Raw genomic sequence first — 24155 nt, 5'->3', positions numbered from 1 at the left:
GGCATGTGCCTTCTCCCTCTTTGGACAGAAAGAGTTGCTATGTCTTCCTTGCCCTTGCTAACCACTCCCCGCTCCTCCACCATCCCCCTGGCCTCCAGCTGCTAGTGCACAGGGCAAGTCTCTGCATTTACGGTGCCACTGAGGACAATGAGGCTATGACGGATGATGAGTACCCGCTTAGTGAAAAACCAGCCCTGGTTCTCCATCTTATTTCTGAAAGAGTTTGTTGGATGCTTTTCAACTTAAAGCAGATGATTAATTCAGCTCTGGCCTTGTTCTGTCTTTGAACAACAGATAAATTCGTTTACTTGAAAAGAAATATTTTCATTTGTATTTCCATGTCACCTGTGACTTTCCCTGCCTTCCACCCTCAGCCCTGCCAGTTGGCAAGAAGAAGGTCGGCAAAGCTGCTGATAAGAGGAGTATAAAGAGGGCTTAGTCCATGCAAGAGGCCAGTGGGCTACTCCATTGGCAACATGCTGCGCTTCCTGGTGTTCGCAACCCTGGTCCTTTATGGTAAGTGGATCATGTGGCCTGAGGTCTACAGGGAGGGGACTTGGGCAGGAGGGTCAGCAAGACTTTCCTAAGCCCAGGCCAGCACGCTAATCCAGGGTGGGTGGGACTAGCAAAAACTTTACTCAGGTCTAGCAAAATCTTTACTCTCCTGGAGGCCAAGATAGAGTGGGTCAGGGCCACTGGTTACTCAGGCCCCTCTGGGTGACGGGTCCCCGAGCCACAAAGCAGAGAGAAGCCTCTTCTGGTAGTGGGGTGGGTCCCTGGGCTTCCCCACTACCCCCCATTGACAGGAAGACTTCCTCAACAGGTACCTGGCTGGGGTGTGCACTGCAGGCCCTGGCCCCTGGAGAATCCTGCCAAAGCATTAGGGGGCTGGGGCGTCAAGGAGGGGGGACTCTTCAGGCCAAGGGGTGATCTTGAGCAAGGAGGAGACCACAGAGAGCCACTGGGGCCTAGCCTGGTGGTTTGAGAGAGGTCCCTCATAGCATGCCAGAGTTCTGAGAATACCTGGGGGAAATAGAAGGCACCCAGGCACCACTGCTTTCAAAAGGGGCTCAGAGAACTCACAGCTGGGCCCCTCGTTCGTGAGAGAGGAGCTGTGAATTTGCAGACAAGGCTAACAATCCTCAAAGCACAACCGCCACCCCCCCACCCCTACCCCTGGCTGACCCCATGCTTAGTCATCACTCACTTTTCTTCTGCCCCACAAAGGACACAGCACCCAGGACTTTCCGGAAACCAACGCCCGGGTAGTCGGAGGGACTGAGGCCGGGAGGAATTCCTGGCCCTCTCAGGTGGGTGTTCCTTCCCAGCCCCAGACTTCCACCCAAATAAGAGTTCGGTGCACGGCCTGGAGTATCGTGTGTGCCTGTGCATGTCCCTATTAACAAGCAGCTCTCCAGCTACCTAGGTTCTAGATTTTAAAGATGGGTGGGATCAGGCTTAGGTGGTTTTCTCAATGCAAAAGGCTTGGAGGAGGGGTTTATATACCAACTACACCCCCTCTTCAAGGCACACACCCAAACACAAGATACATTTATATTCCCAGCGACAGCACTTATACCACACAAGAAAGACTGGGTGCCAGACATGCGCCTTGGACTCCACATACCTTGAAACTCACGCGCACACCACTCCACACTGCATGTATCACGCATGCTTGCACACATGCACAACACACACACACACACACACACACACATATACACACACACACACAGCATGCTGCTTAGTTGGCTATTTAAAGAGTTTCCACTTTCCTAACAGGGCAGCTGGGCCCTGATTTAGGCAATCTAAATGTGTAATCCTGGCAAATTAACTGGTGAAGATCCACACTTTGAGAGGAATCACTGCAGAGTTAGATTTAGTTTACAAAAGTCTGAGCCCCGGTTTTCAGCAATAGAGCTATTACATAATGTGAGGTGCTAGAAGAAGAGACATGAATTAATAAAAATGAACATCCCAGCTGGGTGTGGTGGCTCACACCTGTAATCCCAGCACTTTGGGAGGCCAAGGCAGGTGGATCACCTGCGGTCAGAAGTTCAAGACCAGCCTGGCCAACATGGTGAAATCTCATCTCTACTAAAAATACAAAAATTAGCTGAGCGTGGTGGCGGACGCCTGTAATCCCAGCTACTCGGGAGGCTGAGGCAGGAGAATCACTTGAACTCAGAGACAGAGTTTGCAGTGAGATGAAGTTTCGTTCTTGTTGCCCAGGCTAGAGTGCAGTATCAGCTCACTGCAACCTCTGCCGCCTGGGTTCAAGCGAGTCTCCTGCCTGAGCCTCCCAAGTAGCTAGGACTACAGGTGCCTGCCACCATGCCCAGCTAATTTTGTATCTTTAGTAGAGATGGGTTTCACCATGTTGGCTAGTCTGGTCTGGAACTCCTGACCTGAGGTAAGCTGCCTGCCTCGGCCTCCCAAAGTGCTGGGATTACAGGTGCTCCTGGCCACCCATTGGTATTTCTAAGTAGTATCTGAAGTGGGGAGACAGGAGATGTCTTGAAAACACTGAAGGCAGAGCTCTGGAAACCTCAGCCTGTAGGGGCTTAGATGACAGACCAAACCTTTGGCTACAGTTCTTCTTTAAGAGAGAACAGAGATAGAAGGACCTGGATTCTAGGTCCATTGCAACAACCTAGAGAAATAATGCCAGATACAGCATGTTCCCTCATCCGTGTGCAGCACAAACATTACCAAACGATGGAGCATCCCTTCCTGCTGACCCCAGAAACATCTACACACCCCTTATCAATGCCACAGGCCAGGGGGCCCCTATCAACCAATCAGTATCAATTGGCAGGTCAGAAGAAACCTATTTGCCATCCCTCACCCAGAAAGAGAATGTTTTGAAGGACAGCAGGACCTTAAGGAGGTGACATGTAGTTTGAGGCAAAACCCTTTTTATTTAATTATTTTTAATTTTGGAGAGGTGGGGTCTCACTATGTTGCCCAGGCTGGTCTCCAGCTCCTGGGCTTAGTTGATTCTCCCACCTCAGCCTTCCACATGAGCCACTGTGTCTGACCCAGGACCAAGCCTTTTGAGAAATACCGACCTATTCCATCTTTCTTTCCTCCCCATCTAGATTTCCCTCCAGTACCTGTCTGGAGGTTCCTGGTATCACACCTGTGGAGGGACCCTCATCAGACAGAACTGGGTGATGACAGCTGCTCACTGCGTGGACTCGTAAGAAAAACAAACACCAGCTTTCCTGGGCCCCTGGAAGGGGAAGGGGAAGGGGGAGGGGCTGACCCTTCTGAAGGATGACATAACTTTGACTTCTCAGGACAGTACTTCTGGGGCTGGGCAGTTGCCCCCTTCCTGTTCAGGGGCCTGCGGGGAGGTAGCATGGTAAAAAGTACAAATTTTGGAGTCAGGCAGGCTCAAATTCAAATGTTGCTCCACCAAATTCTAGCTGTGTAGCCTTGCGCAACTATGCCCCCATTCTCTTATCTCTAAAAAGGGCTAATAACATTTACTTTGTAGAAATGTTGTGAGGATTGAGTAAGTGTGTAAGTGTCTAGTCAACGTCTGAATGGTGACTATTTTTTCCTATTTGTCTTGCGCACTGGTTTTCACATTTGAGCATGTGTCAGAATTACCTGGAAGGCACAGATTGCTGGGCCCCACCCAGCAGGGTTTCTGATTTGGTAGGTCTGGGGTGAGGCTTGATAATTTGCTTTTCTAACAAGTTTCCAGGTGATGCTCACGCTGCTGGCCCAGGAACCATACTTTAAGAACTACTAGCCTAGAAGTCAGCTGGGCGCGGTGGTTCACGTCTGTAATCCCAGCACTTTGGGAGGCCAAGGCGGGTGGATACCTGAGGCCAGGAGTTCAAGACCAGCATGGCCAACATGGCGAAAACCCATCTCTACTAAAAATAAAAAAGTTAGCCAGGTGTGATGGCGAGTGTCTGTAATCCCAGCTACTTGAGAGGCTTAGGCAGAGAGAATTGCTTAAAACCCAGCAGGTGGAGGTTGCAGGGAGCTGAGATTGTGCCACTGCACTCCAGCCTGGGCAATAGAGTGAGACTCCCTCTCAAAAAAAAAAAAAAAAAAAAAAGAACTACTAGCCTAGAAGTCTAAGCTTCCCTCAAAATCTTGGTGGCCAAGAGCCATTATTTCATTTAGGCGCACTATACTTCTCCCAGATTACAAGATACTCAGCCTACGATGTTAAACTGAGAAAATGGAAGTGATGGTAGTATCTTTCACTTCCACAACTTAGTCAGCTAGGGAATGAAAGAGCTTGTTACTTTCTCATTTTGGAGAGTCTTACATCCCTCCTCTCCCTGGACCAGAAAAGATGGGTTCCTGTCCTAAATGTAATAAACAAAACCTGGGCACGGTGGCTCACACCTGTAGCCCCAGGTACTAGGGAAGCTGCAGTGGGAGGATCACTTGAGCCTGGGAGTTTGAAGCTAGCCTGGGCAACACAGCAAGACCCCATCTCTCTCTCTAAAAAAAAAAAAAAAAAAAAAAAAAGAAGAAGACATTTTCTTAAATAAAAGAAAATGAAAGATGGTTTTCCAACTTTTCTCTAAGTGGGGGAAAGAGAAGATTTGAGTCCCCTGGATGATTCAGTGCTTCCTTCTGTTACTCCAGCTCATTGACTTTCCGTGTGGTGGTTGGAGACCATAACCTGAGCCAGAATGATGGCACTGAGCAGTACGTGAGTGTTCAGAAGATCGTGGTGCATCCATACTGGAACAGCAATAACGTGGCTGCCGGGTAGGAGCAAGTCCAAGCCGGCCCTGGGCTGGGTGGTGGAGGGCTGACTGGACAATAATTGGCTGCTTTCACCTGGTCTTTCAGAGGGCTGGAGGGATTGCACGGCCTGAAACCTAGTCCACGGCTCCTGGCCTGGCCTTTAGTTTAGGAGCCCAGCTGAGCCTGAGAGAGGGCACCATGTCCTGGAGGAAGCAATCAGCTGGTTTGTTCATCCAGCAGGACTTCGTGAATTTAGGTTTTGGGCTGGCATGGTGGCTTATGCCTGTAATCCCAATACAGGGAGGCCAAGGCGGGCAGGAGTTTGAGACCAGCGTGACCAATATGGTGAAACTCTGTCTCTACTAAAAATTAAAAAAAAAAAAAAATTAGCTAGACATGATGGCATGCACCTGTAATCCCAACTACTCAGGAGGCTGAGGCAGGAGAATCACATGAACCCAGGAAGCAGAGGTTGCAGTGAGCTCAGATCATGCCACTGCACTCCAGCCTGGGTGACAGCGTGAGATTCTGTCTCAAAAGAAAAAGAGAATTCAGGTTCTGTAGGGCTTGAGAATCTTCGAAGATCTTTAGGATTTGTTGGGTCCAGGCTGGTTTGCACAGTTGTATTACCTAAAGCCCCTTCTCTACAAATTTTAATGTTCTGTTTTCATGGGTTTTTTTTAATTGTTATTTATTATTCATATTATAGAATAGGTTCCATCAGCAAAAGGAAATTTCCTAAAGTGGATCTTTTTATTATTATTAATTTTTTTTAAAATAGAGACAGGGTCTTGCCATGTTGCCCAGGCTGGTCTCAAACTCCTGGGCTCAAGCCACCCTCCCGCCTTGGCCTCCCACAGTGCTGGGATTACAGGCGTGAGCCATCGCGCCTGGCCCTAAAGTGAATCTTACACGGGAAAACTGCAAGTTGAGTTGTAAACTTCTAGAAAAGAAATCGTTAAAATAGTGGTCAATTCTATAGCACGTGGAGGTGGGGATGGGTTCAAGGAATTGGAATATTCTACTGAGCTTGTAGAGCCATTCAGCCTTTTACGTTTTTCTTCTTTGAGAACTCTGCCACCAAGATCATGCCACTCTGCTTCTTTCAGATTCCCCCATTCTCTACTTCCCTGGGTTTCAAAGGTTGGCGCTAGGCTGCAATACCAATGTCTCACCAGCAGATGCTGCTGTTACACATAGAATGTTTACATGTTAAATTGTAATTGCTCTAGTTTGAGGCTTAGCAAGTGAGCCCCCTCCTTCTTCTTCAAAGTCATCAGTTTCCAATTCCACGGGGACACAAATGCTTAGAGAGGGCTAGTGCATATGCTGACCTCAGGGAAGGGCTGATCCCATGAGTGAACAGTCTCCTTTTCTCCGGCAGCTATGACATCGCCTTGCTGCGCCTGGCCCAGAGCGTTACCCTCAATAGCTACGTCCAGCTGGGTGTTCTGCCCCAGGAGGGAACCATCCTGGCTAACAACAGTCCCTGCTACATCACAGGCTGGGGCAGGACCAGGAGTAAGTAGCCTACATTGGCACCATCCACCACAAGAATCTTGATTAGGTAGCTGAGCTTTTAAAGGAACCATATATACATTAACTGAAGCATTAAATCAAGCTAAGAATGGGCTGTTTAATAGTTGAGAGACTCATAGACTCAGATCTAAAAAAGACTTTACCACAGAGGATTTTTTTTTACCAGTCCCTCATTTTAAAAAATTATTTATTTATGGCCAGGCGCGGTGGCTCAAGCCTGTAATCCCAGCACTCTGGGAGGCCGAGGTGGGTAGAGCACAAGGTCAAGAGATCGAGACCATCCTGGTCAACATGGTGAAACCCCGTCTCTACTAAAAATACAAAAAATTAGCTGGGCATGGTGGTGCGTGCCTGTAATCCCAGCTACTCAGGAGGCTGAGGCAAGAGAATTGCCTGAACCCAGGAGGCGGAGGTTGCGGTGAGCCAAGATGGCGCCATTGCACTCCAGCCTGTGTAACAAGTGCGAAACTCCGTCTCAAAAAATAATAATAATAATAATTTATTTATTTTGAGATAGGGTCTTACTTTGTTGCCCAGACTGCAAGTTCCACTTCCTAGGCTCAAGTGATCCTCCCATCTCAGCCTCCTAAGTAGCTGGGACTATAGGCACACACCACCACACTCATTTGAAATGGAGTCTCTCTCTGTCACCAGGCTGGAGTGCAGTGGCACAATCTCAACTCACTGCAACCTCCACCTCCCAGGTTCAAATGATTCTCCTGCCTCAGCTTCCCAAGTAGCTGGGCTGTGAGTCTACTGGGAAAAGCTGGAGCTAGGAGAGACACATGGTTCAAATCCAGCTTCTGATCTCAGTTCATTTAATGTTATTGTGGTCCAGTTTCTTTCTTTTTTGTTTTTCTTTCTATTATATGCAAATTTTTGGTGTTGCAAAAGAAGTGGCACTTGAATATAAATTTTCTCAGCAGGGCAATTTACTTCTATAAAAGGTTGCATCTCACAGATGGAGCAATGGCGAGCACACACCCAAACAGGGGAGGGGAAGGAGATTCTTATCCCTGATGCAGGTAGTCCCTACTGCTGTGCTGTTCCCCTGTTGGCTTGGGTTGGACTGCACAATCTAAGCAAATTCCAATTGGCTATTTTAAAAGGAACAGTATGAGCCAGAGTAGCGGGGTGAGCAGTTTGTCAGGAACAGATTAACTAAACACCTTTAGTTACAAAACAGGTTAACTAAAGGTGAATCAGGTGAAAGCAGGTGATCAGGGCGAATCAGGATAAAGTAGATGACCAGGGGAACAGATGTGAACTACTGATTAGAACTGGTAGAAAAGGTTGTTTGCTAAAACTATGAGAAAGTTAAATTTAAAATGGAGGACAAAGAACTGAACATACTAACATACTGATTCTTTGAAGAGAAATTGAGAACTCATTGTATCCAACATTCTTTCTTTTTTTCTTCTTTTTTTTTTTTTTTTTTTTCTTTGAAACAGAGTCTCCCTCTGTAGCCCAGGCTGGAGTGCAGTGGCACAATCTTGGCTCACTGCAACCTTCACCTCCCGGGTTCAAGTGATTCTCCTGCCTCTGCCTCCCAAGTAGTTGGGATTACTGGCACCGCCACCATACCCAGCTAATTTTTGTATTTTTAGTAGAGATGGGGTTTCACCCTGTTGGCCAGGCTGGTCTCGAACTCCTGACCTCAAGTGATCCACCTGCCTCAGCCTCCCAAAGTACTGGGATTACAGGCATGAGCTGGTAATCCAGCCCTGGTCCAGTTTCTCGACCAGTAACATGAGAGTTTTGTAGCAGTCCAAATGAAAAGTGCAGAGCCTTTCAAAAGTCAAAAGAGCAAGATAAGGGAAAGCTGCACCAAGATCTTAAGAAATGGAAACAAGCATGCACAATCCCAATTCTGCTCCATGGAGCTTGTCATGTAAGGAGGAAGCAGAACAGACAGATAAATCACAAATAAGACCATTCCATGACCCAACTAAGTTATCCACGGGTGAGAAGAAGCAGGAGTAGGGCTGGTGGCTTGGAGCCTAGGTACAGTAAGCAAGGCTGCCTCCCTCAGGGAAAGGAAGGGTCCTGTGTGACCGTATAAAGAGAGAAGACAGAAGGATCCACCACAAGCAACAGGTGGAGAGAAGGAGTGTGGCCTGAGTTCAGCTTTCGCCAGAGTTTGGGAAGGTATGGCAGGGGTGGAAGGTTTGTCCACTGGACAACTTCTGGAGCTAACCGCCAATGCTGTGTGTCCTGTTCAGCCAATGGGCAGCTGGCCCAGACCCTGCAGCAGGCTTACCTGCCCTCTGTGGACTACGCCATCTGCTCCAGCTCCTCCTACTGGGGCTCCACTGTAAAGAACACCATGGTGTGTGCTGGTGGAGACGGAATTCGCTCTGGATGCCAGGTGAACACGTGCAGGGGTGTCAGATGTCCCACCCCAGGTCCTGCCACTCTCTGCCTATCCTTCCACCCCTTTTCCTCACCTCCCTATTCCACACTTACTCTTGGTCCTACATAGACTCAACTTTCTACTCTGGCATGTAAGTGAGAATGATTCTGTGCTAGTAACTCTATACTCACAGAACCTCAAAGTTGAAAGGAACCTTAAAATTGATCTCGCTCTATGCCCTCACTTCAAAGCTTGTACGTGGCCCAACATTTGTATGTTGTTGTTGGTATATGTGTGTGTTCTTAGAATTTACCTAGATTAATAACAGTGATGGAGCTGGGCCTGGAGGGGTGGTTGTGATGGTGTATAAGGCAGCACCCTGCCCCCGACCCGTTAGTCCAACTTCTCTTGTACTTCCTCTACCACCATCCCTTTGCCCCAGTGGTATTTCTGACATTATGTACAGGTGAGTTTGATAGGGGAAAGTGCATAAAATAATTTTTTTTTGAGACAGAGTCTCGCTCTGTTGCCAGGCTGGAGTGCAGTGGTGCAGTCTCGGCTCACTGCAACCTCTGCCTCCCAGGTTCAAGCAATTCTCTTGCCTCAGCTTCCTGAATAGCTGGGACTACAGGTGTGCAGCACCGTGCCCAGCTAATTTTTGTATTTTTAGTAGAGACGGGGTTTCACCATGTTGACCAGGATGGTCTTGATCTCCTAACCTCGTGATCCGCCCCCCTCAGCCTCCCAAAGTGCTGGGATTACAGGTGTGAGCCACCATGCCTGGCCACAAAATAATTTTATAATAGATTATTTGTAACAAATATAACCTTCCCCTATTTTGATGAGATCAATCAGCAATAAACCATCTTAAAGATTTCTTTTTTATTATTATTTTTTAATATAGAGATGGGGTCTTGCTTTGTGGCCCAGGCTGGTCTCAGACTCTGGAGCGCAAGTGATCCTCCTGCTTCAGCCTCCCAAAGTGCTGGGAATACAGGCATCAGCCACCATGCCCCACCCCAGATTTCTTAATGCAGTTTAACAACTGTTCATTATATATCTACTATATGCCAGGCATTGTGCTAAGTGCTAAGGATACAAAGATGGATCAAACAGCATCAAGTAAAGAAACTACAGGAGCAGACATACAATAGAATATTGTAATACCATGTGGTTAAGTGTTCATAATAAGATGTACACTGCCCAAGGGTAGGTACTCACCTCTACCTCCTGGAGCCAGAAAACACCTGCCTTCCGCAAGAAAGTAGAATCTGTAGTGAGTCTTGGTGGTAGATAGGAATAGGCTAGGCCAAAAGGAGAAAAGATATTCAGAGGGAGAGAACAGCATGAATAAAGGCATGGGGCCAAGAAGCAACCCAGAGTACATGGAGAATTATGGGCCATTCCCTAAGGCTAGAGTAGGGCAGAGGCTGGAGGCCCACGAGCCAAATCTAGCCCACTGCTTGTTTTTGTATGGCCCATGAGCTTAGAATGGTTATTACATTTCTATTTCTCTCTATATATACTATATATACGTGTGTGTGTGTGTGTGTGTGTGGTTTTTTTTTTTTCTTTCTTTCTTTTTTCTGAAAAGGAGTCTTACTCTGTCACCCAGGCTGAAGTGCAGTGACAGAATCTTGGCTCACTGCAACCTGCACCTCCCGGTTGTAAGCAATTCTCCTGCCTCAGTCTCCTGAGTAACTGGGATTATAGGCACACACCATCATGCCCGGCTACTTTTTGTATTTTTAGTAAAGATGGGGTTTCACCAGGTTGGCCAGGCTGGTCTCTAACTGGCTGGTCTCAAACTCCTGACCTTGTGATCTGCCCACCTCAACCTCCCAAAGTGCTCGGATTACAGGCGTGTGCCACCATGCCCGGCCATTTTTTTTTTTTTTTTTTTTTGAGACAAGTTCTCTCTCTGTTGCCCAGGCTAGAGTACAATTGTGCCATCACTGCAACCCCCACCTCTTGGGCTCAAGTAAGTCTCCCACCTCAGCCTCCCTAGTAGCTGAGACTATAGGCACACACCACCATGCCCAGCTATTTTTTTGTATTTTTGGTAGAGACAGGGTTTCACCACGTTGCCCAGGCTGGGATTATTACATTTATTAATGGTAAAGGAAAAAATCAGAATAATAATATGTCATGACACATGAAAACTATTTAAAATTTCCGTGGCCATAAATAACATTTCATTGGAATACAGTCACAGTTGCTCATTTATAAATTGTTTATGGCTGCTTTTTTTTTTTTTTTTTGAAAAGACAAGGTCTAGCTCCATCACTGAGGCTAGAGGGCAGTGGGGCCATCTTGGTTCACTGCAGCCTCAACTTCCTAGGCTCAAATCATCCTCCAACCTCAGCCTCCCAAGTAGCTAGGACCACAGACGCATGCCATCACATCCAGCTAATTTTGTTCTGTTTTTTTTTTTTTTTTTTTTTTTTTGAGACGGAGTTTTGCTCTTGTTACCCAGGCTGGAGTGCAATGGCGCGATCTCGGCCCACCATAACCTTCACTTCCTGGGTTCAGGCAATTCTCCTGCCTCAGCCTCCTGAGTAGCTGGGATTACAGGCACGCGCCACCATGCCCAGCTAATTTTTTGTATTTTTAGTAGAGACGGGGTTTCACCATGTTGACCAGGATGGTCTCGATCTCCTGACCTCGTGATCCACCCGCCTCGGCCTCCCAAAGTGCTGGGATTACAGGCTTGAGCCACCGCGCCCGGCCCTGTTCTGTTTGTTTTTGGTAGTGACAAGGTCTCACTGTGTTGCCCAGGCTGGTCTTGAACTCCTGGTCTTGAACTCCTGGCCTCAAGCGATCCGGAAGGATCTGCCGTGGCCCCCTAGAGTGCTGGGATCATCAGTGTGAGGCACCATGCCCAGCCTATGGCTGCTTTTGTACTACAACACAAAGTAGTTGCAACCAAAACTGTATGGCCTGCAAGGCCTGAAATATGCACTATTTGGCCCCTAACAAGAAGTTTGCTGACACCTGGGCTAAAACAGAAGCTACCACCATATTAGGAAATGTCAGGAGATGAGACCAGAGAGCCAAGCAAGAGCCGCACAACTCAGGGCTTCAAATGCCATGCTTGGGGACATATACTGTATCTCTTGGGCATCGGGAAGCCATCGAAGACCTCTAAACAGGAGACTAGCACAGCCAGATTCACCTTTTAGAAGTGTTCTCTAGGCATGCTTTTGAAGAGGGCAAGAGAGGCAGGGAGACTGCCTAGGGGGCTATTGCAATGATCTAGGCAAGAAATTTGGAAGAAATTTGCCTGAATTAAGGCAGTGGTGATAGGAACCAGAGGAGAGAAAGAGAAGGATCTGGAACAACAGCCAAGCAACTGGTGTAAGTGATTTGTGGGAGAGCGTTAATGAAGCAAGATTTACAGGATTTGAGAGAGAAGATGATGAATGAGTTTGGTTCTGGACAAGCTTTGTCTGAGATCCCAGTGGGACATTCAGGTATAGCAACTGGTGAGAATTTTTTTTTTTTTTTTTTTTTTTTTTTTGCGAAGCACAGTGGCTCACAACTGTAGTCCCAGCACTTTGGGAGGCCGAGGCGGGCAGTTCACCTGAGGTCAGGAGTTCAAGACCAGCCTGACCAACATGGGGAAACCCTGTCTCTACTAAAAATACAAAAAATTAGCCAGGCATGGTGGCACATGTACCTAATCCCAGCTACTCAGGAGGCTGAGGCAGGATAATCGCCTGAACCTCAGAGGCAGAGGCAGAGGCTGAGATGGCGCCACAGCACTCCAGCCAAGACAACAAGAGTGAAACTCCGTCTCCCTCTGTCACCCAGGCTGGAGTGCGGTGGCATGACCTCAGCTCACTGCCACCTCCACCTCCCGGATTCAAGCGATTCTATTGCCTCAGCATCCTGAGTGGCTGGATTACAGGCATGCGCCACCACTTCCTGGCTAATTTTTGTATTTTTAGTAGAGACAGGGTTTCCCCATGTTGGCCAGGCTAGTCTCAAACTCCTGACCTCAGCCTCCCTAAGTGCTGGGATTACAGGCATGAGCCACTGTGCCTGGCCAAGAAGTTAAATAGAAAAAGTGGAGCCTAAGGGAAGAGCTGGGCTAGAGATACCCACTGAGAAAAAATCAGATCCCATCTCAGGGAAAAACTGTACAATGAGAAAAGAGCAGTGGGTTGGGAAAGAACTGTCAGAACATCAATAGTTGAGTGTTTCGGGGATAGGTGGACGACAGAGAAACTACTAGGATCTAAGAAAGGAGAAGTAGATATGAGATAAACACCGGGTAATAAGGGTGTTATGAAATCTCAGGAAGTAATGACAGATATCACATAATACACAATTCAGCCAGAAGCCACAGTAGATAAGAGCTGAAAGTGGCCACTTTGGCAATTGTATTCTTGGCAAGAGCAGTTTCAGTGGAGTGGTGAGGGCAGAGGCTTGTTTGAAGGGTAAGGAATAAAGAGGCAACCAGAAATATAACCGGCTGGGTGTAGTGCCTCATGCCTGTAATCCCAACATTTTGACAGATTGAGGCAGGAGGGTGGCTTGAGCCCAGGAGTTAGAGACCAGCCTGGCAAACATAGGGAGACAACATCTCTACAAGAATTTTAAAAATTAGCTGGATGTGGTGGTGTGCACCTGTAGTCTCAGCTACTTGGGAGGCTGAGGTGGGAAGATCACTTGAGCCGAGGAGTTTGAGGCTGCAGTGAGCTATGATCACACCACTGCACTCCAGCCTGGGCAACAGAGTCAAACCCTGTCTCAAAAGAGGAAAAAAGAGAACAAAAGAAGTCTGGTAGCTTTAAGGACAGCAAGTCATGGAAGGGGTGCATCTTTTAAGGAAAGAAATTTGGCCAGGCCCAGTGGCTCACACCTGTAATCCCAACACTTTGGGAGGCCAAGGTGGGCGGATCACAAGGTCAGGAGTTCAAGACCAGCCTGGCCAGCATGGTGAAACCCCGTCTCTATTAAAAATACAAAAAATTAGCCGGGCATGGTGGCAGACACCTGTAATCCCAGCTACTCAGGAGGCTGAGGCAGGAGAATTGTTTGAACCTGGGAGGTGGAGGTTACAATGAGCCGAGATCACGCCACTGTACTCCAGCCTGGGGAGAGAGACTCAGTCTCAAAAAAAGAGAAAAAAACTGGGTCCATAAATACGCAGAGAGGAAAGAATCCTGCAGAGAGAGAGAGGAGAAGAAAGAAATGGAACCAAGAGCACAGATGGAGCTGGCTCTGAACAGGAAGAGGGATATCAGATGTGCACACAGACATGGAAAAGTCTGCAGGATTTGGTGGCTGGGCGTTGGCAGGTGTTCTACATTACTGCTTCTAGTTACTCATGAACTAGGAGGAGTCAACTTGACTGCTGAAAATGAAGGGGCAAGGGTTGTATGCGTCTGGAAGAGTTAATGTGAATGGGAGGGTTGTCCTCCAAGATGTTGCTAATTGGCTGACCATGGAGACTACCCAATGAGCACATGGGTATATGATTCACTCTGTTTTACTCAAAGACTCAGTTTTCCTGCATGATTGGGGTAAAAGGACAGGATTGCAGATCAACTGCAAGGTCCAGACTAGATGGAGGAGAGAGAGAAGCTGGCAGGAGGTTGGTAGGCTGTCTGAAATTATAAAATGAAAGGATTAAAAGGCTTTTTGTGTGTGTGAATGCAAAGAACCATGGACATAAAGTGATCAATTCATCCTAGTTTGCCCTAGACTTTCCTGATATTAACATTTAAAACTCCTGTATTTGGCCGGGTGTGGTGGCTCACACCGGTAATCCCAGCACTTTGGGAGGCCAAGGCGGGTAGATCACAAGGTCAGGAGTTCAAGACCAGCCTGGCCAATATGGTGAAACCCTGTCTCTACTAAAAATATAAAAATTAGCTGGGCGTGGTGGTGGGTGCCTATAGTCCCAGCTACTTGGTAGGCTAAGGCAGGAGAATTGCTTGAACTTGGGAGGCAAAGGTTATAGTGAGCCGAGATCGGGCCACTGCACTTCAGCCTGGGTGACAGAGTGAGACTCCATCTCAAATGAAACAAAACAAAACTCCTGTATCCCAGGGACTCTACATGGGAATAAGAGGGAAAATAGAGAGACTAATGCATAATGCAACATCTTCTAGGGCCTCATCAGCCAGCTTCACCTATAACCTCCTAAGGTATAGTCTTTCTGCATGAATACACATGCCTGTGCTCTCCCTTAAGCCTTGAGCTCTAAAAAATGAGTACTTTTCTTCTGGCTGCCATTCCAAATTGACAGTTCTCAGAGGCAGTTGTGTCCCCAGGTCCGTCCCCACTGCAGTTTCCCAAATAGTGTGTCTTCTGGGCTTTCAGAGTTCTGGGTCTCCAACCCTTCTCCTAGGAGTGGATTTACTTAGAACCTCCCATTTCAATCAGCTCATTCCCACTGAGTTCTTTTGCAACTCTTCCTTCAGCTCTAAAATCCTCAGCCACTCCCTCCATCTCTTCAGAAGCTTGGTCTCTTTTCAGGTCAATTAGCACAAGACGATAGTATTATATACAATTCATTTCTCTATCATTCCTCTAGCCCCTGAAATATTCTCAAATCCCTAATCGAATTTAGGTGGAAGAGATTTAGATCGTTTTGAATACAATAATCTAAAGAAAACATCCTTTCCTAAACAGCAGTTGGGATGGAGTACAGGTAGTTCCACTTTAAAATAATTACCCCTGGCTAGGCACAGTGGCTCATGACTGTGATCCTAGCTCGTTGGGAAACTGAGGTGGGAGGATCACTTAAGCTCAGGAGTTAGAGATTAGCCTCAGTAACATAGGAAGACCCTGTCTCTGCAAAAATTTAAAAAATTAGCCAGGCAAGGTCGTGCACACTGTGGTCCCAGCTACTTGGGATACTGAAGTGGGAAGATTGCTTGAGCCCAGGAGATTGAGACTGCAGTGAGCTATGATCATACCACTGCACTTCAGCATGGGCAGAGTCTCTGTCTTTAAAAAAACAAACAAGGCAGTGGCTCATGCCTGCAATTCTGGTACTTTGAGAGGCCGAGGTGGGCAGATCACCTGAGGTTGGGAGTTCGAGACCAGGCTGACCAACATGGAGAAATCATGTCTCTACTAAAAATACAAAATTAGCTGCCAGGCAAGGTGGCACATGCCTGTCATCCCAGCTACTTGGGAGGCTGAGGCAGGAGAGTCGCTTGAACCCGGGAGGCAGAGGTTGTGGTGAGCCAAAATTGGACCATTGCTCTCCAGCCTGGGCAACAAGAGCAAGACTCTATCTCAAAAAAAAAACCAACGACAACAAAAAAACACAGCTGGGCTCAGTGGCTCATGCCTATAATCCCAGCCCTTTGGGAGGCTGAGGCGGGTGGATCACCTGAGGTCAGGAATTCAAGACCAGCCTGACTGACATGGAGAAACCCCATCTCTACTAAAAATACAAAATTAGCCAGGCCTGGTGGCACATACCTGTAATCCCAGCTACTTGGGAGACTGAGGCAGGAGAATTGCTTGAACCTGGGAGGCGGAGGTTGCATTGAGCCGAGATCGTGCCATTACACTCCAGCCTGAGCAATAAGAGCAAAATTCCACCTCGAAAAAAAAAAAAATTAGCGAAGTGTGGGGGCACACACCTGTAATCCCAGCTACTCAGGAGGCTGAGGCAGGAGAATTACTTGAACCTGGGAGGCGGAGGTTGCAGTGAGCCAAGATGGCACTACTGCACTCCAGCCCGAGCGACCGAGCAAGATTCCGTCTCAACACACACACACACACACACACACACACACACACACACACACACACACATACTTATCCCAATTTGAAATTTTTCTTTTCCTAATTCTTTTTTAAGTTTTATGTTTTTGTTTGCTTGCTTGTTTTTGAGACAGTCTTGCTCTGTCACCCAGACTGGAGTGTAGTGGTGCAATCTCAGCTCACTGCAACCTCCTCCTCCTGGGTTCAAACAATTCTCATGCCTCAGCCTTCGGAGTAGCTGGGATGACAAGCATGCACCACCATACCTGGCTAATTTTATTTTACATTTTTAGTAGAGTCAGGGTTTCCCTATGTTGGCCAGGCTAGTCTCAAACTTCTGGCCTCACGTGATCTGCCCACCTCAGCTTCCCAAAGTGCTGGGATTACAGGTGTAAGCCACCACACCTGGCCCCAAGTTTTACTTTTTATTGAAGCTTAAATTGGCAAATAAGATTATGGGTCTCAATAATGGAAAAGAATAGCTACTCTAGTTCTCCCACCTCACAGGAGGCCACTTTAACTCTTCAGCTGATTCTTTTGGTGTCTACCTCTATATCTTTAAAATTACATACTTACATTGCTATTTTTCAGTTCAAACAGTATGGCAGATGTGAATCTCTTTCTTTTTTATATACACATACCTGCCTTCCAAGCATGACATTTTCTGATCACCATTTCAACCTCTCAAAATATTTTGGTTAGATCAACATTCGGTATTCACTATGATTATATAAAATGCTATTTACAACTGAATCATGTAATATATTCTAGGTTACTTTTCATTTGCTGCATGACTGTTTTGTTTTTGTTTTTGTTTTTGTTTTAAGAGATATGTTCTTACTCTGTCACCCAGGCTGGAATGCATTAGCACAGGCATCCCCAAACTACGGCCAGCGGGCCGCATGCGGCCCCCTGAGGCCATTCATCCGGCCCCCCGCCGCACTTCAGGAAGGGGCACCTCTTTCATTGGTGGTCAGTGAGAGGAGCACAGTATGTGGCGGCCCTCCAACGGTCTGAGGAACAGTGAACTGGCCCCCTGTGTAAAAAGTCTGGGGACGCCTGCATTAGCACAATCATAGCTCACTTCAACCTTGAATTCCTGGGCTCAATCCTCCCACCTTAGTCTCCTGAGTAGCCAGGACTACAGGCACATGCCACCACACTCAGCTGATTTTTAAATTTTTTTTTATAGAGATGGGGGTCTCACTTTGTAGTCCAGGCTGGTCTCAAAACTCCTGGCTTTAACTTAAGCAATCCTTCTCCCTCATCCTCCCAAAGTGCTGGGATTACGGTCATAAACCACCATGGTCAGCCCTTGCTGCACTACTTTTTAAATCCATGTTAATAATTGTCTTTTTCATTTGCTTAATATAGTCAATTTTTCATTAATTCAACCTTACACACTCTCCACTAACTTGTTAAGTGACCTGTATCATCTTCTCTTGACCTAGTAGTCTGTATGGATCTATTTGCATTGATTGTGAAGGACACTTAATAGGTGGGTTTTCCTGGAAACTCCAGACGTTTGATTCAGAAAATGTTTATTTGTGATCTCCTCCCACTCCATTTTTACTTTTCTCCTTCTAGAATTTGTTATTCACATGTTTACCTCCTAATCTGGTCCTCTTCTTTTCTCTATATTTTGTTACGTTCCAACTCTTCCAGTCTCTCATTTCTAAATCTATCAGATTTATAATTTCCAAAGGCTCTTTTTGCTTTCTGAATGGTCGATTTAGTAGCATGCTCTTCTGGTATATTAGTCATGGTTTTTTTGTTTGTTTGTTTGTTTTTGAGATGGAGTATCGCTCTGTTGTCCAGGCTAGAGTACAGTGGTGCAATCTCAGCTCATTGCAACCTCCAGTTCCTGGGTTCAAGTGATTCTGCCTCAGCCGCCCAAGTAGCTGGGATTACAGGCATGTGCCACCAAGCCCAGCTAATTTTTGTATTTTTAGTAGAGATGGGGTTTCACCATGTTGGCCAGGCTAGTCTTGAATTCCTGACCTCAGGTGATCTGCCCACCTTGACCTCCCAAAGTGCTGGGATTACAGGCGTGAGCCACCGCACCTGGCCTATTAGTCCTGATTTTATTGCTTGTTTTCTTCTCCCTACATAGTCTTGGTTGTATTTTTTTTTTATTTTTTTTGAGATGGAGTCTTACTCTGTCACCAAGCCAGAGTGCAGTGGCGCAATCTCGGCTCACTGCAACCTGCAACCTCTGCCTCCCGGGTTTAAGCAATTCTCCTGCCTCAGCCTCCCAAGTAGCTAGGACTACAGGCATGCACTACCACACCCGGCTAATTTTTGTATTTTTAGTAGAGATGGAGTTTCACCATGTTGGCCAGGATGGTCTCGATCTCTTGACCTCATGATCCGCCCGCTTTGGCCTCCCAAAGTGCTCGGGATTACAGATGTGAGCCACTACGCCCGGCCAGTTGCCTTCATTTTTTATTTAGCTCCTTGACTCTTTGTTGCAATTTTTATTTTTATATTAGAGACATTCTTTAGATGTTTGGTGATCCTTACTTAACCATCCGCTTTTATTTCACAGTGGGAGTGGTATTTTTATCCAGAGTGGGTGGGCTGGTTGGTAGCTCTGAGCCTTCGGTGGGGTTCATCAATAGTGGAATCTGTCAGGTGATCTGGCTAGGCCATTTTAGTGGAGGACCTCCAATGTCAGTGTCTTTAGGTCTTTCCTCTTGGCTGTTCAGATTTTTCAGAGAAGTATCTTCCCATTTTATGTGTGGCATTATGGACCTGGCATTCTGGAAGCTGAGTAAGAAAGGAGGCAAGATCATATCCCATAAATCCTGGTTGCCCTGATTGAGCATGTAACCTAGTACATCACTTTCTTCTTCATTCCAGTTTAGTTTAGCATGTGTTGACTACCAAGTCTAAATACTTGCTCTAATTATACCCATTGGTCTAAATGCTGGGGATAAAGAAATTATTAGATGGTCTAAATGCTGGTGATAAAGAAATTATTAGAATGTCCTATTTTTGCCAGCCTACATTCAATTTAAGCCAATAAAAGCGACTGAACTTTAGATGTTTAAAGTTCTATGCTAGTGTGGCGAGGAAAGATCTTGGTAGGAGTTTCTGTCTCAGGAAGCTCATAGACATGCGTGGGAGGTAGAAACAAATTATGAAACCAAAATACAAGGCAGAACGCGAAATAAGTGCAGCAAAAGAGAAGAAGTACTGTGGTTGTTTAGAAAGTAAGAAGAGATTCATTTTGATTGTGGGGACATGAAGGAAGTGGAGATTTGCATGGGAGCTTTAAAACTGTACCAAATTTCACAAGCAGAGATGGGGGGTGGGCAGAGCGTGAGAAAAAGCCCGAAGATCTGGAGTTTTAGGACTCTGCTTCTCCTCCCTGCAGGGTGATTCTGGAGGCCCTCTCCATTGCTTGGTGAATGGCAGGTATTCTGTCCACGGAGTGACCAGCTTTGTGTCTAGCCAGGGCTGTAATGTCTCCAGGAAGCCTACAGTCTTCACCCGGGTCTCTGCTTACATCTCCTGGATAAATAATGTGAGTCCTCTCAAATAATGGGTTGAAATGGGGTCACCTGGAGACCCACACACTGGCTGGGTTGGGGAACAAAAGTGACTGGGCAAGCCATCATCTTCCTTATCATATTCGTGTGTTTACTTCCTTCCGCTCCTTCCATAGTGTACCTTCCCTCAATAATGCTGCCATCTGAATTCCCTCCCTTCCACATACCCACAGAGCGGATGTCACTGTATTGTTTACTGTAAGAATGTGGCAACATCAGATCTGAACCAGGGACATATCAGTGCCTTCGTAAGTCAAAGCCCAGGGAAATCAGGTTCAGAAAGGCCTGCGTGCTCCTGGGCAAGGGAAGGAGGCACCAACCTCCTCTCCCACAAGGTCTTTCTTTCTTTTTTTTTTTTTTTGAGACGGAGTTTCGCTCTTGTTACCCAGGCTGGAGTGCAATGGCGCGATCTCGGCTCACCGCAACCTCCGCCTCCTGGGTTCAGGCAATTCTCCTGCCTCAGCCTCCTGAGTAGCTGTGATTACAGGCACGCGCCACCATGCCCAGCTAATTTTTTGTATTTTTAGTAGAGACGGGGTTTCACCAAGTTGACCAGGATGGTCTCGATCTCTCGACCTCGTGATCCACCCGCCTCAGCCTCCCAAAGTGCTGGGATTACAGGCTTGAGCCACCGCGCCCGGCCCCCACAAGGTCTTTCTAAGGACACTATGCGAATTTGCTCTAACTTTTTTTTTTTTTTTTTGAAACAGAGTCTCACTCTGTCACCCAGGCTGGAGTACAGTGGAGTGATCTTGGTTCACTGCAGCCTCTGCCTCCTGGGTTCAAGTGATTCTCCTGCCTCAGCCTCCCAAGTAGCTGGGATTGTAGGCATGCAACACCATAGCCAGCTAATTTTTTTTAATTATTATTTTTTAGTAAAGATGGGGTTTCACCATGGTGGTCAGGCTGGTCTCAAACTCCTGACCTCAAGTGATCCATCCACCACCCAAAGTGCTGGGATTACTGGCATGAGCCACTGTCCCTGGCCTGCTCTAATTTTTGAAAGTGATTTTACCACCTTAAATAATGCTTGAGAGTTAGGTGAGACTCTGCCTACACTGACCTGGTGGAGAGGCCACACAGTACATCTCACTGTGTCCTCCACCCTTCAAACACATTCTGGAGCCTTGTGCATTAATCATGGCTCATGGCCATTTCAAGGTCTGTCCTTGCCACTGTGTTCTGGGTATGTACCTGTAATACGGAGCCGCCCTATCACAGTTGAGGCTGACTTCCTGCCTCCCTGTCCCCGACATCTCAACTTCCCATAAACCCAGTACAAAACCATACTTAACTGGGAGCCCTGGGGAAACAAGAAGGGATGTAGGCAGGATTTACTGACTGTGGACATTAACTGTGTTTCCTTCAGGTCATTGCCTCCAACTGAACAATTTCCTGAGTCCAATGACCTTCCCAAAATGGTTCTTAGATCTGCAACAGGACTTGCAATCGACAAGTGAAAAACATTCTAAAAGCAAATAAAACAAGATACATGTTCCTATACTGTGTCTTTCTATTTATAATTCAGCCCTCTAGAGCAGGAGTCCCCATGCCTGATGATCTGTCACTGTCTCCCATCACCCCCAGATAGGACCATCTAGTTGTAGGAAAACCAGCTCAGGGCTCCCACTGATTCTACATTACGGTGAGTTGTATAATTATTTCACTATATATTACAATGTAATAATAATAGAAATAAAGTACATAATAAATGTAATGCACTTGAATCATCTCAAAACCATCTCCCACCCTGGTTTGTGGAAAATTATCTTCCACAAAACTGGTCCCTGGTGCCAAAAATATTGGGGATCACTGAATTAGAAGAAATGCAGTTTTAGGATCCAAATTGGATTTCACCACATCTGTGTGCTGGTTCTTCCCCTCACTGCTACCTTTACCAGTCTGCAACCCAAGTCCAGTGGGAGTAGCTTTACATTACCTATTTTGGGTTACTTTAGGATCTACCTATCCACTAATCTGCCCATCTGCCCTATTCTTATGCATATTTTTTATATTCAAAGGCACAGAGTACTTTAAAAAGTTCCTGAGTGGGCCAGGTAGAGTGGCTTATACCTGTAATCCCAGCACTTTGGGAGGCCGAGGCATGTGGATCATGAGGTCAGGAGTTTGAGATTAACCTGGCCAAGATGGTGAAACCCTGTCTCTACTAAAAATACAAAAATTAGCTGGGTGTGGTGGCATGAGCCTATAATCCCAGGCTGAGTCAGGAGAATCACTTGAACCCGGGAGGAAGAAGTTGCAGTGAGCTGAGATCGCACCACTGCACTCTAGCCTGAGCAAGACTCTGTCTCAAAAAGAAAAAAAAAGTTCCCAAGTGACTGAATGTGCCCTAACTTTCCCAGGTAGACCATGGGTTCATCCTTCTTTTGTTTTCCCCTTTCAGTGCCTAAAATGAGTGCCCACCCCAAGTTACTGGGTGATGGCAACTACTAGGATACACTAGAGATAGAAGTATAAGATTCGGAGCCAGGACAGATACCAGCAGACTAAGAAAGTGAAATTAGAGACTGGGTGCAGTGGCTCACACCTGTAATCCCAGCACTTTGGGAGGCTGAGGCCTCTTGATCATGAGGTCAAGAGATCAAGACCATCTTGCCAACATGGTGAAACCCCGTCTCCACTAAAAACACAGAAATTAGCTGGACGTGGTGGCATGCACCTGTAGTCCCAGCTACTCGGGAGGCTAAGGCAGGAGAATCACTTGAACTGGGGAGGAGGAGGTTGCAGTGAGCTGAGATCGTGCCACTGCACTCCAGCCTGGCAACAGAGTAAGACTCTGCCTCAAAAAAAAAAGAAGAAGAAGGAGAAAGAAAGGAAAAGAAAACGCCGGGCGCGGTGGCTCAAGCCTGTAATCCAGCACTTTGGGAGGCTGAGGCGGGTGGATCACGAGGTCGAGAGATCGAGACCATCCTGGTCAACTTGGTGAAACCCCGTCTCTACTAAAAATACAAAAATTAGCTGGGCATGGTGGTGCGTGCCTGTAATCCCAGCTACTCGGGAGGCTGAGGCAGGAGAATTGCCTGAACCCAGGAGGCGGAGGTTGCGAGATTGTGCCATTGCACTCCAGCCTGGGTAACAAGAGTGAAACTCTGTCTCAAAAAAAAAAAAAAAAAAGAGAAGAAAAGAAAACAAGAAAGTGACGAATTAGAAAGGAAACTGGAGAGAACTGAGAATTACTTGGGCCTGGGAGGTCAAGGCTGCAGTGAGCCAAGATTGCGCCACTGCATTCCAGTCTGGGCAACAGAGTGAGACCCTGTCTCAAAAAAAAGAGACTGGAGAACTAAGAATAGAAAAAAGGAGAGAAGAGAAGATACTAAACAAAGAAAGGAAAGGATTGAGGGGAAGAGACAAAACAGAAAGGAAGAGGCGACAGCAACATAGGGCCTCAAACTAAGTGTGAATCAGCACTTCAAGGCTGGGACTAAAATAGGCAACCGGATCCAGGGTTCTATAAACTACAGAGAACTGGGAAACTGATAATTCTGCTGTATCCTGGCCAAGGCCCAGTCTGTTAGTGTGGCCTATGAGAAGGCAAAGGGGGAACTGAAAGGGGAAGGCTAAAAAGGATGAGAATCAGCTTTTCATGTCAATCACTGAAGACCAGACAAGAGGGACTAGGGTATTAAACATTGCAGAAGGAGAAACTGGCTGAGACAGACCCTGGAATTGGCAGGCTCAGCAGAGGCCTCTAGAACACCGCATGTGCTGTAAGAGGCTGAGTCTGTTCCCATCCCAGTTCTACCACTGAGGAGCTGGGTGACTTTAGGCAAGTCGTCAGCCCTTTCTGTGACTCAACTTCACTATCTACTTAACTTCTAAGGGTGTTTCTTCTCTAACACTACATGATTTGGTGACCATCAATTTCAGTTTGCAAGATATTGGCACTAAACAGAGTTTCTTAGGAGCCAGTGGCTGGGTTGCATTGCTGTGGATGCCATGTAGTCCTGGGAGGGACACAGGTATTGGCCTCCTTCTGCTAGTGACATACTTAGCATTGCCATCTACCTCAGCGTTCCTGCAGTACTGCTATTCTCCGTGCTTCTCCCCAGTCTTCCCCATCCAATATCAAGTCCTTCCATTTTTGTCACCCTGTCTCTTCCAGGACATCACCAAAGCTAAATCCAAAATAAACCCTAATCACCTGGCTGGGTACGATGGTTAATACCTATAATCCCAGCACTTTGGGAGGCTGAGGCAGGTGGATTGCCTGAGCTCAGGAATTCCACATT

The 24155-nt window shown here is 46.8% G+C and overlaps 1 protein-coding gene across 1 annotated transcript in view; it reads left to right on the top strand.

Moving 5' to 3' along the window:
• CELA1 (chymotrypsin like elastase 1) overlaps positions 1-21399 on the top strand; it is a 28091-nt gene extending 6692 nt beyond the window's left edge. The window contains exons 2-9 of the mRNA XM_003939169.3: positions 375-516; positions 1228-1310; positions 3102-3202; positions 4621-4746; positions 6110-6246; positions 8487-8632; positions 19731-19880; positions 21275-21399. Of these exons, the coding sequence (XP_003939218.1) occupies positions 477-516; positions 1228-1310; positions 3102-3202; positions 4621-4746; positions 6110-6246; positions 8487-8632; positions 19731-19880; positions 21275-21292 (801 nt within the window). The 5' untranslated portion in view covers positions 375-476 and the 3' untranslated portion in view covers positions 21293-21399. The remainder of the gene's footprint in view (positions 1-374; positions 517-1227; positions 1311-3101; positions 3203-4620; positions 4747-6109; positions 6247-8486; positions 8633-19730; positions 19881-21274) is intronic.
• Positions 21400-24155: the final 2756 nt, after the last annotated feature.

Source organism: Saimiri boliviensis, chromosome 7 (assembly GCF_048565385.1).
Source record: "Saimiri boliviensis isolate mSaiBol1 chromosome 7, mSaiBol1.pri, whole genome shotgun sequence".
NCBI classification, from domain to species: Eukaryota; Metazoa; Chordata; class Mammalia; order Primates; family Cebidae; genus Saimiri; species Saimiri boliviensis.
The sequence above is the reverse complement of the archived record's forward strand: the minus strand, read 5'-3'. Positions and strand labels throughout refer to the sequence as shown.